The 14,255-nt window shown below is 56.6% G+C and overlaps 2 protein-coding genes across 2 annotated transcripts; both read right to left on the bottom strand.

Annotated features, from left to right (window-relative positions):
- Window positions 1-472: 472 nt before the first annotated feature.
- LOC136372894 (zinc finger protein 418-like) lies at window positions 473-2,074 on the bottom strand. Its single transcript, XM_066337753.1, has 2 exons — window positions 2,026-2,074; window positions 473-1,851 (listed from the first exon to the last, which is right to left on the bottom strand). Exons 1-2 carry the CDS (start codon window positions 2,072-2,074, stop codon window positions 473-475), a joined length of 1,428 nt encoding a protein of 475 aa, XP_066193850.1.
- Window positions 2,075-8,694: 6,620 nt separating this feature from the next.
- Window positions 8,695-12,280, bottom strand: LOC136373047 (Fc receptor-like protein 4). The gene is given in 7 exon segments (XM_066337982.1): window positions 8,695-8,809; window positions 8,899-8,920; window positions 9,293-9,379; window positions 9,457-9,759; window positions 11,108-11,386; window positions 11,475-11,741; window positions 11,962-12,280. Coding segments are annotated over 7 exon segments (1,377 nt in total). The 5' UTR covers window positions 12,266-12,280.
- Between the last annotated feature and the right edge of the window lie 1,975 nt (window positions 12,281-14,255).

Raw genomic sequence — 14,255 nt, 5'->3', positions numbered from 1 at the left:
GGGAAAGAAGCAGCCCATGGGATGGGGGCATTCAGGGATGGGGGTCCTGTGGGAACATGGTCTCGAGGGATCGGGGGTCATGGGATATGGGTTTGAGGATTGGGGGGGAGGGGAATAAAGGAGACTTTTGGGAAGAGAGGGTCTAGGGGAAGAAGCAGCCCAGGGGATGGGATCAAGGCAATGGTGGTCCTGAGCAATGGGAGTCCTGGGATGGGGGTCCCAGGGAGGAGAGACCAAGGGAATGGGGGTCCCAGGGTTGGGTTCCCAGGGGAATGGGGGTCCCAGGGATGGGCAGTGGCTGGGTGGGCACAGGGGTCACAGCTCCTTCCCTGGGTTCCTCAGATTTTGGGGTGACTCAGAGCCCAGCACAGCCCCCACAATGTGCTCATGGCCAGGGGGCAGCCCAGGGTTGAGGCTCTGGGTCTGTGCCCCACACACCCTGGGGCTTTGTCCCGTCCCCCCATTTCCTGGCTCAGCAATCCCAGGGAACACCTGAGCAGGTAACGGTGGGGGGATCCCAGGAAGGGGCATAGGGGGTGGGGGGTGCAGGCAGTGGTTGGGGGGCTGTGGGGGATGAAAGATTTTCACTTTCTCTTTCCTGCAGCAGAAGGAAGAGTTCTTTTATGCTGAGTTGAGGACGTGGCTTCTGTGCTGGGGAGGCACATCCAGAGGGTTCCCGCCCTGAGGGAAAAGGGCTCCTCTGCTGTTGCTGTTGGGTCAAGTTAGAGCTGTCTGAGAAGCTCTTCCCACACTGTGGAAACTCGTAGGGCCTCTCCCTGGTGTGGTTCCTCAGGTGTTTGATCAGGCTGGGCCTCCGGCTGAAGCTCTTCCCACACTCCCCACACTCGTAGGGCCTCTCCCCATTGTGGATGCGGCGGTGGGTGACGAGGGTGCAGTTGTGCTTGAATCCCACCCCGCATTCGGGGCAGCAGAAGGGCCTCTCATCCGTGTGAACCCGCTGGTGTGTGAGGAGATTGGAGCTGCTTGAAAACCTCTTCCTGCACTGATCACACTCGTAGGCCCTCTCCTCGGTGTGGCTCCTTTGGTGTTTGGTCAGGTGGGAGCTCGTCCCGAAGCTCTTCCCACAGTCCCCACTCTCGTAGCGCCGTTCCCCCGTGTGGCTCCTCTGGTGGACAATCAGCTGGCAGCTCCGGCTGGAGCTCCTTCCACACCCCCCACACCCGTAGGGCCGTTCCCCAGCGTGGATTCCCCAGTGGCTGATCAGGGAGGATCTCTGGCTGAAGCTTTTCTCACACACCCCACACTCGTAGGGCCTCTCCCCGGTGTGGATGCGGTGGTGGGTGACGAGGGTGGAGTTGTGTTTGAATCCCACCCCACAGTCGGGGCAGAGGAAGGGCCTCTCCTCTTTGTGAATCCACTGGTGCAGGAGGAGATTGGAGCTGGTCTGAAACCTCTTCCTGCACTGCTCACACTCGTAGGGCCTCTCCCCGGTGTGGCTCCTTTGGTGTTTGATCAGGTGGGAGCTTATCCTGAAGCACTTCCCACACTCCCCACACTCGTAGGGCCGTTCCCCCATGTGGATTCTCCAGTGGTGGATCAGGTCGGAGCTCTGGCTGAAGCTCTTCTCACATTTTGGGGACTTGTAGGGTTTCTCAGCATTGTGAAGCTTCTCAGGGATCTCCAGCTCTGAGCTCCGGCCACCTCTCCGGATCCCTCTCCCATCCAGGGTGGGTCTTTCCTCCTCGGATTTCTGTGATCTGCATTTGCAGCCCCTCCTCATGTGGGATCTCTGGGGCTTTTCCTCCCCATTGGATTCCGGTGCCGTGGAGCTGATAGAATCGGTCTCTTCCATGGATTTCTCCCCCCTGGTCTCCGACCTCAGCTCAGTGTCTGGGAGAGGAAGGACAAGGAGAGGATGGGATTTGCCTCTGTCCCACAGGGAAGGAGTTCCCCCCCAGTGGATCCCCAGCAGGACAGCGATGACAGCCCCTGCAGCCAGGGGACATGCTGGGCTGGGACATGGAGCAGGAGAGAGGGGGAAAGGGGCACTGACTTCCTCCTCACCTGCCTGGGGCTCCCGGGCCATCTTCCTCGCAGCCTCCTCCTCCTCCATCGGGTCAAGGTTTGGGAATGGGAAATCCTGGTTTGGAAGGGAAAACAAGCGCTGAGCGCGTTGAGTTTGACGATCCCTCTGCACAAGTGCAGCTGCAGAAGTCAGCGCCCCTTTCAGCCTCTGGGGGCCCGGACCTCGCTCATCTCCAGGCTCCAACACCCCTCCAGGCTGCCGGGGGTCCCCTGGCTCCAGGATCGCCCCTCTGTGCTCTCCCCGCTCCGGGGCTCCCGTGTTCCCCCTTGGGGATCTCCTAAACCAATATCTCCCCTCTGTCCCCTCTATCGCCACGTGGGATCCCCCAAGATCACTCCAGGGGCATATTGGGCTCGGCTTTGAGGTCCTGCAAGATCTAAACATCCTCTGCCGTGCAAAAAAAAAACCCCTCCTGAAGACCTTCCCCAGATGGATTTGGGGCGAGCTCCCCCTCCCCGCTCACCTGCGGGTTCCGAATGGGGAGAACTTCATCGCACTGCTCCTTTTCCACCTCCTCCTGCTCTGTTCTGCCTGCTCCTGCTCCTCTTCTTCCTGCCGCTCCTGCCTTTCCTTTTCCTTGTCCTCTCTCCCTCCTCTTCCTCCCGCTCCTCCTCCGCTCCCAGCCCGGCCCGGGCGGTGCCCACACCCAAAAGCAGCCGCGCTCGGCCCTGGGCGGGTTCCAAACCGGCGCGGCCCCAGGAGCGATCCCGAGAGCACTGAGAAGGAACTGGGAGCGCTTTCCCTCCCAGTATCGCTCTTACTGGGAGCACTGGGAGGGAACTGGGAGGACACAGCGCCCCGCCGCAGCTGCTGGCGGCGAGGGGCGGGGCTAAATCAAAATGGGAATGGTTATGCAAATACAGGAGCGATTGCGCGCTGTGATCGGTGGACGGGAGCAGCGCGGGGAACTGGGGGGCAGAGTGGTGGCGGCGGCGTCCAATGAGAGGGGTCCGGGACCGGGGACTGGGACTGGGACCGGGACCAGGGACAGGGACCAGGACCGGAAACAGGGACAGGGACCGGGGACCAGGAATTGTACCGGAGATAGAGAACAGGGACCGAGAAGGGGACCAGGGACGGGAATATGGGAACAGCAACCGGAGAGAGAATATGAGATGAGGATTAGGAAGGTGGGATCGGAAACGAGAATACGGGAACAGGACTGGGAGCTGCTAAATCGGAATGAAACAGGGAATGTAGAAATGAAAATGGGCACTGGCAACAGCACTGGGAATATGAGAATGGGAACAGGGCAGGGACTATGGGACTGGGGATATGGAAACAGCAGCCAGAGAAAGAATATGGGACAGGAACAGGGAATGAGACTGGGAATGGGATCCAGACTGGGATGGGAGTGGGATGGGAGCAGGATGGGACCGGGAGTAGGGTGACACAGGAATGGGTGTGGGACAAGGGGGTGACAGCAGGAAGAGAGGGGGATCCTGGACAGGGGACACTGGGAACCGGGATGGGGGGGAGATGGGGACAGTTCCAGGGCAGGGGATCCTTGAGCAGCTGCCTCAGAACCTCCACCAGGGTCTCTCGGGCAGCTGAAGTAGCTTGGCCTGATGTGCCACAGCCCTGAGCAACCCCCAAGTCCCTGCCAGAAACCCTCAACTCCCTCACACCCAGCATCTCCCACATCCCCTGGAAAATCCACCCATGTCCCCATGCATGTCTTAGTTCAGTGTCTTTATTTTTACCCTGATTTTGGGTGTTTTGAAAGGACAAAGAGAAATGAAAATGAAATACAGGCCACATGGAGCCAGGAGGATGTGGAGCCCTCACCCAGCTGTCTCCCAAACACAGATCACTGGCACCACGGATCACCAGGGCTCTGCCCACCGGGAGTCACTGGGAATCATCCAGCACAGATCCTCCCATGGGGGATGGAGCTGGAGCAGCGCACGAAGCTCTTCCTGCACTTGGGGCACCTGCAGGACTTCCTTTAGTGGTCCCTTTGTTGGTGTTGGGTCAAGTGAGAGCTGTGAGAGAAGCTCCCCATGTCCCCCACCTCTGCCTGGAGACCCTCATTACTGCCTGGGTCCCCCCATTCCTGTGGCAGGTTCCCCATCCATTCCCAGATCCCTCACTTGGTCCCCCAGCCCTACGTGGGCACCCTCATCTTTCCAGTAAACATTTTCTATGTCCCCCCATCACTGCTTGAGTCCTCCTATCCCTCACTGGGTCACTTCACCCATCCCTGAGTCAACCCCACCCCTCTCTGATCTCCCCCCATGGTCCCCAGGTCCCACCATCCCCTCCCAGGGTCCCCACACCCTCTCTGGCATCCCTCCCATTCCTCTCCAGGTGTCCTCTCCCTGAACCCCCCATCCTTCATTTGGGTTCCTTGCCCCGCCAGCTCTGTGCCCCCCCTTCCTCACTGGGGTCCCCCTGCTCCTCTCCGACATCCCCTCGGTCCCTCACTGTCCCCTGGTTCCCCCTCCCCCTGCAGGAGTCCCGCTCTCGGGGGTGTCTGTGTGGGTCAGCCCCCCGGGGGACAGGTGGCACTGGGGGACCGCCTGGTGCTGAGCTGTGCAGTGGCCACGGTGACAGGTCCCCTGTCCTTTACCTGGCACCGGGGGGACTCAGGGGCACTGCTGGGCACCAGCCCCCACCTGGAGCTGCGACACATTGGGAACAATGACAGCGGCCACTATCACTGCCGGGTCAGCGATGGGGGCAGCGTGGCTGAGAGTGTCCCCCTGAATGTCATCGTCCTGGGTGAGCAGGAGCCCAGAATTGGGGGTGACCCCACCCACAGCATCCCCCAGGACACCGTCATCCCCCAACTTCTCTCCCTTTTGCTGGGTGCCAGCCCCTCCCCCCATCCTCAGGAGACAGGGGTCCCAGGGAGCTGTAGGAAGCCCCTCAGATTTCGGGGAGCGATAGAGCAAGACCCACAGCCTCAGAATTGTGACCTCGGCTGAGGGTCCTGTAGGGATGTTTGAGGTTCTTTCAGGGGTACTGAGGGGTTTTTGGAGGGTCTCCCTCCCTGCTGGGCTTTGTGTTCTTGAGGCTGAGTTGTTTGGGGGTACTGAGGAGGTTCATGAATTCTGGGGGGCTTCAGGGATGCTTGAGGTTCCTGAGGGGAAAATGAGGGTCCCGTGGGTGTTCAGGGATCCTTAGAAAGGTTAGAGGCCTGTGGACTCCACGGTCACTGCTCCCCTCTTTCCTCTGCAACCACAAGGAAGCTCTAGAAAAGGTGAGTGGTGGTCTCCAGCTGTGGCCCCTCTTTTACTCCCACCCCAAATCTCTCCATCCCCTCCCATACATCCCCTTTATCCCCACAGCGCCCCCCTCCCAGAGCCCCCAGCCCCCCCAGAGGAGGGGGATGTGCCCTGTTCCCAGGGCAGGGATGGGGCAGAGCCCTGTCTATTCCCTGTGCCCTGGGTAGGTGAGGAGTTTCACAGTGCTGTGGTTGTGGTTGTTGGCACCCAGAGGGTTCTCCTGTGTTGTGGATGCTGGGAGAAGTGTCTGGGGTTTGCTCCTTGTCGGGAGCTTTCCCTGGAAATTGTTCTTTTTGTGACCCTTTGGATTCTGAATCTTGTTTCTGTTGGTTTTTGTTCTCTCATTGCTGTGTCAGGAAATTGCTCCTCTCTCAGGCCTTTGGAAGTTTTGCCTTCTGTGCCTCCACTGAGAGTGGGAGTGGCAGCTGCCCCTGGTTTTAGTTTGCTGAAGTCAAGATTTTTCCTCTTGTTTTCTTTCTCTCCAGGAGTTTTCTCCAATTTGCTGCTAAGAGAGAATAAGGACCATCCCTAAGAGAGACTAAAGAAGTGGCCAAGGATGGGGGAAGGGCTTCAGCTGGTTGGAGCTTCTCAGCCCATGGGTTTTTTCTCTTGGGAAGGGCAGAGACAGGGCAAGATTTTGGCTTGGGTGTGAGGGGCTGGGCTCAGCTCCCAGCTCTCTCTCCATCTGGGGATCAGAAGGAACAGTCAAACTACTTCCCACAGGGAGAATTCACTGCCACTGCCAAAACCCAGCCCTGTACTGCTTCTTCTTTACTGTGGGTGAGCCTTTGCTCAGAAGAGCAGCTGTCAAACTCCAGCCTTATTAACATCCGCTTTGACTGGAAGAACCCTCACCAACTCATCGGGCACCTCAGGGGAAACCCCAGAACCTCGAGCCTGTCCTCCTCTGAGGGTGCCTCTCCTGGCTGCATTTGGGAGCCAGGCTGCTGCTGTCCAGCCCCGAAGTTCTTCTGCCTTTGCTCTGGTTGGTTTTGCTACAGTGGAATCCAACACCGTGTGCCTGCTGGGACAACCCACGGCTCTTGCTGCAGCTGCAGAATTTCTGTTACATTTTGTTTTGTCACTCTGGAGTCTGCTCACCTCTGCCATTCCTGCTGCTGCTTTCAAGGTTCCAGCTACAGCACATTTCACTATCCAGAGGGTAACCAGGACAAATTCCCCACCGTGAGTTTGTAAAGGAAGCCGCTTTTCCACCCCTTGCGCCAGCTTCACTCGCCATTACCATGGAGAGACAGACAGACAGCCGAGCTGGTGCCACAGCGCCCCCTGCAGCCTCGGCGGAATCATTGCACCTGTTTTGCCCGGCTGGGAGCCACCAGCGCCCCTGCTGGCTGTGTCCAGAACTGCACCGAATGGGAAGCACCTGCAGCCATTCTCGTGTTTCTGGTTCTGTTTGTCACTGTCATTGTTGTTGTTTGTTTGCCTTGTTATCCACATATATATATGTTATTAACAACTCAGACCCCAAGTGGGAAGGAGTTCTAAAAGTTTTATTGAGAACAATAAAAAAAAATTCACAAAGTAAAAGGCTCGTCCACAAAACGGTAGCTTCACCCTTTAGACCCCTGGTGCTGCATCAGCTTGATGCATATTCATTTTGGTTTTACACAGTCTCGGGCCCTGTCACCCTCCTTAGCGCCAATTCAGTTTTGTCACTGTGGTTCTCAGGGCCATGACTGGATGAAGCTCTGCTCCTTTTAAGGTCCTGTCCCAAAGGCTTGGCCAGCAACAATCCATCCAGTGTAAATCCACAAAACCCACACCGCAACACACAAAAACACCCCCTCAAAAACCAAGCTTGCAACCAGACCACCACAAGAACATCAACCACTCCACAGCACACATCACTATCCCAACACTAACACCATCACAATATTTATTCAACAATATGATCAATAATGTAATATCAATTCGTACAATACCCTGGGAAAGTTAACGTTCCTTAACTTGTTTCTCACAACATATACTAGTACAGAACTGTTATTCCTCTTCCCATATCTTTGGGTGTTGAGAGGAATCAATCTGATTTTCATTTATGTCTCAACGTACACTATACATGAGGCAAAAAAATACTCTGGGGGCTGTACATGTACTGGGAGCCCTGAGGAACCCAGCGAGGCTTCATGTAACAGCAGACCAGAGGAGAGAAAGCTTCTTTGAGTGGGCTGTGAGTGACACACACACATATACACCCCACTGGCTGGTAGGACAGATGCCTGGATGCCCAGAAAAAATACCTGGGAAAAATGCCCAGGAAAAAATGCCCAGAAAATTGGGCTGTGGGAGGAGCCTTAGCAAATAAAAGCAGTTAACTGACATAACAGGAGCCTCTTTGATTTGGATTTCTTGGAGGGATCAGGGGCTCATTCAGAGGGTCAATTTGTCCTTCCTCCCCTGCCCTCACCTTTGCCTCCCTGTGGTCCTTCTTCCCTGTCCAAACTCGTTCTTCTTCATTGCTTTCAAGAGGAAGCTCATTCTTGCGATGATCTGGTGCTCCACTGCTTCCCCAAACTGGTGCTCCACCACTACCCCAATGGGGTGGGTGCTGCCTGTACCCAGTTGTGGCTGCTGCGACCAGGGTCTCTCCCATTGCCTGCCACGCCAACCACAACCGGGTGCTTTGCCACTTCGCCAAAAGAGCAGAGGCTTCCTGCACGCACCTGCTGCCTCTGCCATATTGCCCACGTTGCCCACAGCAATGAGCCTGCTGCACCAGCCCACGGCAGCCAGCCTGTAGCCGTCACTCATCAAAGCCAGAGACGCACAGCTCCTGCCACTTGGAAATCCCACCCAGCCACTCACAAAAGCCACAAGGGCTCACCGCATGCACACTCCATCTGCCAAGTGATGGCAACAGAGCACACGGGGTTCTTGGAGTAACACTGTCCCTGTCTTCTGTTCTTCTCTCTGTCTCTCCTTTTCGCTCTCTACTCTCTCTTCCAATCCCCCTTCAGAAAGGACACTTAGCCTCCTTTATCAATAAACAGTCCACAGATATAATATTGCCACATTTGTGCTTCATTTTAATCCAAGAAATCAATCAGAAAGAATCCTCCCTGACTGCCCCTTTTACAGTGGGATGGGACAGGAGGAGTGGGAGGAGGAATGGGGAAAGGGGAATCCCTGGGTGTGCTGTTAGCACTGTGGAGAGAGAATGGGGAAGTTACTGAGGGTACTTGGAGTACTCAGATAGGAGTTGAGGAACCCCTGCAGGTACTGGGAAAGGGGATGGGGGAGCCTCTGCGGGTACTGGGAGAGGAAATGGGGAGCACTGGGTGCCCTGTGTAGCCTCCCCCTGACTCATGACCACTACACTTGGAAGGATGGGCAACCACAGGAGCCATGGAGGGAGCACACCCCAGTGTCACCCTCCAGTGGTTCCCGGTCCCCAGTGTGTCACAGCTGTTGTTGTAGATTGTCGTAGAGGTCACTGGGTTCCCATGGCCCCTGCAGCTCCATGTAGGTCGCCTGAGGATCCTCCCCGGGGGATGCCAGAGGCTCTGGGAAGGCCCTGTGGGAATAAAGGGGTGTGTGGAAGAGGGGATGTGAGGTTCTGGGGGTTTGGGTAAAAGGTGTATCATGGCTGGAGCTTGAACTCACCTTTCCTGGTGCTTCCTGGCAGCTGCAAAGGAAAACTGGAAAGGTGACTTTGGAGTCCCTGGGACCTCCATGCACCTGCGGGAATCCTGAAGCACCACCAGACCCTCAATTCCTGACCACCCCTGATGACTCCTAACACTCCTGAACCACCTCAGTGCACTGGACCCCCTGAACCCCCAGAAACCAAATCCTGGCTGGGAGGGGAACCTTCCAAATTGCCCCAGGACAGGATCACTTGTCTAGCAACATCCCTGCAAGACCCTCCAACACCACCCCAAATCCTTGAGGACCCTGAGCAAAGGAACTGAGTGCTCAACACTGCCCAAGTCAGGTGCTCTGGGTGTCACCCCTCACCCCAAATTCCACAGCCCCCATTGCCCCCATTGTCACCCACTCATGTTGTTCCACTGGTGACAGCCCACAGCTACACCTACAAGCAGGAGCAGGAACAGGAGGGACACACCAACCCCTGTAGCCACTGCTGGGAACAAAAGGGGCATGTCAGGGTCACTTGTCACTTCAGGGGCCTGCAATCCCAATCACACTGTGTGACCCCACCTTTTTTCCAGTGTTCCTGCGGTGTCACCTCCAGGGTCAGCTCAGGGCTGAGTGCCCAGAACACGTGGTGCCCGTCCTGTCCCAGCTGGATGGTGGCCACACACTGGTAGGTGCCTGAATGTCCCACATCGACATCCCCAAGCTCCAGGACAGTGCCATGGGTGAACTCCTTGCCATCACGCAGCCAAGTGAAGTTTACAGGGGCTGAGCCCACCTTCACCGAGCAGCGCAGGGTCACGGGGTCACCTGCACACACCTAGTGTGCCGGGGGACTGGGGGTGATGGTGACACTGACCACGGGCGCTGCAGGAACAGAGACAGGGCTGAGGTGAGGAGGAGGGGCTGTCACCCAGAGGGGGCGGAATAGAAAGTCTGTGTGGTGGCACCTGGAGACAGAGGGTGTCCTTCATCCAGGACAGTGACCCCATGGTGGTGAAGGTCATCGTGTGCTGTGGGATGAGGGCATGTGATGGATGAGGGGTGAAGGATGAGGATGGGATGAAGGTGAGGTGAGGATGGGATGAGGGCTGCAGTGTGCGAGGGTGGTGATGGTCATCACCTCGTGGGGGGCACGGAATGGCATGGGGGGGATGTGATGTGTCTGATGAGGCATATCAATTGGGGCATCACCCCAATCCCAAGGGTCTCACTGCCCTGGGAGGGTCACTCTCAGTAGGGTGAATGTGACCTGATGGGGAGTGGGGCATGTGACAGCTGGCATTAGGGATCCATGGCCTGGATGTCCTCCGTGGGGACACCTGGAGCCAGACAGTCCCAGTTCCCTGTGACACCCAGTGGTGGGGGCTGTGACTTGGGGTGGGTTGGGGATGGTGTGGGGGGGTTGGGGTGGAATGGGATTGTGTGGAATTGGGGATGCTGTTCGTGGGATCACCCCATGCCCAATGGTCCTGCAGGCCCAAGACAGTGACATTCCATGTGGGGCTCTCAGCCACGCTGCCCCCATTACTGGCCCAGCACTGCTGTGGCCACTGTCCTCATCCCCGAAGTGCCGCAGCTCCAGCTGGGGGCCAGTGCCCAGCAGCCCTCCCAAGACCTCCCAATGCCAGGTGAAGGACAGGGAACCTGTCCCTATGTCCACCACACATCTCAGCACCAGTCAGTCCCCCATTGTCACCTGTCCCCCAGGGGACTGAACCCAGAGGGACACTCGGGAGAGCCAGACCCCTGCAGGGGGACACAGGAGAGACTGGGGACACGGGAGGAGTGGCGAACACCAGGGAGAAGTGAAGGTCTCAGGGAGGGGGAGGATTAGAGTGGGATGAGGGGATCCCAGTGAGGAAGAAGAGGCCCAGATATGGGGCAGAGGCTGTGAAAGGGCTGGAAGGAACCCGAGGTAAGGCTGGGAGACTGAGCTTGGGGATATATGCAGCGGGTTTATGGGAACCACGGGGAAGGTTTTGGGGAACACAGACAGGGATGGTGGGACATGAGGACAAGAGAGGGACCTCAGAGAGGGAGAGGTGCAGCTAGGGAGGGATGAGGGGACCTGGTGAGGGATGCAGGCAGCAGGAAATGTGATGGGAGGAACCAGAGAGACACCTGGGAAGGCAGGGTGGCATGCACAGGGTTGAGGAAGGCTGGGAGAGCTGAGAGGGCTGTGGGGGCTCCCCGTGCCCATCCCCACACTCACTGTGCACCGTGACGTGGAGCTGGGCGCTGGTCTTCTGCACGGCCACCCCATTGGACCGCACCTGGCAACTGTATTTCCCAGAGTGGGAGACCCCCACGGCGGGCACCAAGAGCTGTGGGGACACCTGAGGGCCCCCCACCCGCAGCCCATCGCGGTAGAAGAAGTACACGAGAGGGGCTGGGGGCTCCAGGGGGCTGGGGGTGCTGAGGCAGGTGAGATTGAGGGAGGACCCCTCGGTGAGCTTGGTCCGACCCTTTAGCACCGGCACCATGAAGAGCTCTGGGAAGGAGAGAGGAGGGGAACTGTGACCCTGAGTCCCACGGTAGGGCCTGTGGTGGTGCTGAGGTGCAAGGTGTGGGGTGCTCACCGTACACTGTCATTGTCTCTGACTCTGACTGCCTCCACACACTTTGTATCCCAGAGTGCACATGGCACTTGCAGTGGTAGCAGCCGTTGTGGTGCAGCTGCAGAGGGGACAGGGACAGCTCGGTCCCACGGTGGGACCACCCCACCCTCTCGTCCCCATGGTAGAATTTCACCTCAGTGACCAACACGTTCTGCCGGCCCCAGCAGCACAGTGTCACCCTGTCCCCCTCCAGCAGCGGCCACATCGGCACCTGCAGCACCAGGGAGTCTGCAAGACACAGGGGTCCTGTCACACTGGGGCTGGTCCCGTTTCCACTGTGATCCCCCATTGGGTCACATCCAGAGCACATGGGGTCCCCAATTCTACAAACAGGGTCTCCTTGCACTGGGATGTCCCCAGAGCAGGGAGGTGACCCATGCAGTGGGGACTACCTAGAGCCCCCCGGGTCTAGTGAGTGCCAGGTTTTGGACACCGAAACTCCCCTCACCATCTGAGACTTTCACAGGGGGGCTGAGACTACTGCCAGGTCGGTCACACGTGTAGATGCCACTCTTGGTGACAGTGAAGTTGTCGGGTCCATTCTGCCGCCATCTCTGCCTGTCCTTGTACCAGGTGGTGTCACTGCTGGTCCCTGAGCCCTGGCAGCTCAGTGTCACCCGGTCCCACAGCACTGCTGGCCTACAGGGGGGCTCCAACAGGAGCTGGGTGATCTGGGCACCTGAAGGTGACAAGGGACACCAGCCTGCCAGGGCCACCATGGGGCTGGGGACAGTGGGGTGGGGACATGGCATCTCCTGAGGACTCACCAGCGAGGCTGAGGGTCTGGGCTGGAAAGAAGGGACAGGTCTGGGTGGGGGTGGCACTGCAGGAACAGTGGCACCTGGGGGACAGCGTGTGGGGTTTATCCCCAGTGTTCCCAATGGGACAGTGGTCCTCATGAGAAGGCGCTCAGGGATGGTCCCCAACAGGTCTGGACAGACCTGTCTGTGTCACAGCTGCCCAAATGCCACATCCCTGTGGCATGGGCACCCAAGGGTCAGGGCTAATGCAACCACCTCAGGGTGACATAGGGCATGGGAACACTGTGAACACCCTCAGTGTGGGAACACCACAGAGACACCAGGCAGCCACAGGTCACATCCACCAGCCCCTTGGCACCTGTCCTCATGGCCCACCTGCAGGGGGCTAGTCCCTTTGTCCCTCTTCCTGCATCCCTGTTCTCCTGTCCCTGTCACCACCGCTGCCCCAGCCCCAATGTGACTGTCATGTTATCCTTGCTCCCAGATTTCAGTCCCCCTATGCTTGTCCTCCCATTCCTGTCCCCACAGCAACCTCACAATCCCTGTCACACCAGCTTCCACCTCATTCACTGGCTCTACTGGCCTTGGTGACACCTGGGGACTCTGCAACCCCCCTGTGCCCCCTCCCCACCGGTCTCTCCCTCACCAGGGCCCATCCTCGGCGTGTCAGACCCGTGCCCGGGGCACTCACCCCACAGGAGAAGTGCCACCTTCCAGGCCATCCGCGTGTCCCCAGCCATCCAGGCTGGCTGTCACACACTTCTGTGGCCACCTGTCCCCTGGCTGACGGCTCTTTGGCTAAAGAGGAAGGAACTGAGGTCACATCTTGTCCTCATGTGTAGGTGGCACTTGGTGGGGGCAGGGTGGGGAGAGGCTGGGGACATAGAGGGACTTGCTGGGACATGGTGGGACCTGATGGGACATGGGCATGCCAGGACTTGGGGGCTCCAGCCATGTGGGGAGCTAAGGAGGGATTTCCAGAGGAGCAGGGCAGCCCAGGGATGTGGTTCCAGGGGAACTGGTGTGCCATGGGAATAGGGTGCATTCCTGAGCATGCTCCTTCTCCCCTTTTCTTTCTCCACTATCACTTGCGGCCTTTAAGTTATGAAGGAAAAAAAAATACTCTGGGCAAAGACATTAACCTTTTTCTCTCCTCCATGAAAGACAGAGTGATTTGAAATGTAGAAGGACAGCACTGAGATAAAGTCAGTGAAAGAACTAAGTAAGACTATTGGAAAAAGGAATAGAAGAAGTAAACATTTCTGACCAGACTTCTCTGGATGTAAATTATGGAGAAATTTCTTGTAATATCATAATTCTGTTTAGAAGAATGCAAGCTCTAGCCAAAAAGTTGTGAGTACTGATATAAATGAGAATTAATTCAGAATTTTGAATAGAATATGCCCCTAGCTCCTGGGAAAACATAAGGAGGTCTCAGCCTTTGAGGCAAAAATGCTTCTAGAGAAGAAGTGATTTTGACGCCCCAGCTCCTGAGCATAAAAGGAAGTCTCTATTTCTTTTGGGATAGAGACAATTTTAAAGATAGAAAAAGAGAATCTTTGCTTTGTACTAGAAAAGCGTTCTTAAAACAGTACCCCAAACATGCAAAAGCCCATAAGTAGCTTAAGAAACTGTCAAGTAGGGGAAACTGAACTGAATCTGCAAAATTCCAGGCGGTTGCAGGTTTGTGACATTAAGAGCCACCAAACCTTTTCTTGTAGTGTGTATCTCCATAAACTCCAGAGAAGCTCCTCTCCCAAAGTGATACAAAATTGTGTTTAAATGGTTGCAACTAACTAAAAATCATAGATTTCTCTCAGTGTTAAATAAGAAAGTAAACAGTTTGTAGTAAAGACAAAAGTGTTTGAAGGTCTCATTTTCCTTTTTTTTTTTCTTTTCTTAGTGTATATTAACAAAATCTATCAGTTTTTACTTTTAAGTTAAGCCTCTTTCACCTTTTTCTCCCAAAATCCTATCTCCC

This window comes from Sylvia atricapilla, chromosome 30 (genome assembly GCF_009819655.1).
Source record: "Sylvia atricapilla isolate bSylAtr1 chromosome 30, bSylAtr1.pri, whole genome shotgun sequence".
NCBI lineage: Eukaryota > Metazoa > Chordata > Aves > Passeriformes > Sylviidae > Sylvia > Sylvia atricapilla.
Note: the sequence above shows the minus strand (reverse complement) of the source record. Positions and strands in the feature narration are given on the sequence as shown.

Coding starts and splice junctions, on each gene's coding strand:
- LOC136372894 (XM_066337753.1), bottom strand. CDS start 2,074: ATGGAGGAGGAGGAGGCTGCGAGGAAGATGGCCCGGGAGCCCCAGGCA. Junction 1,852..2,025: donor GGCCCGGGAGCCCCAGGCAG/GTGAGGAGGAAG, acceptor TTCCTCTCCCAG/ACACTGAGCTGAGGTCGGAG.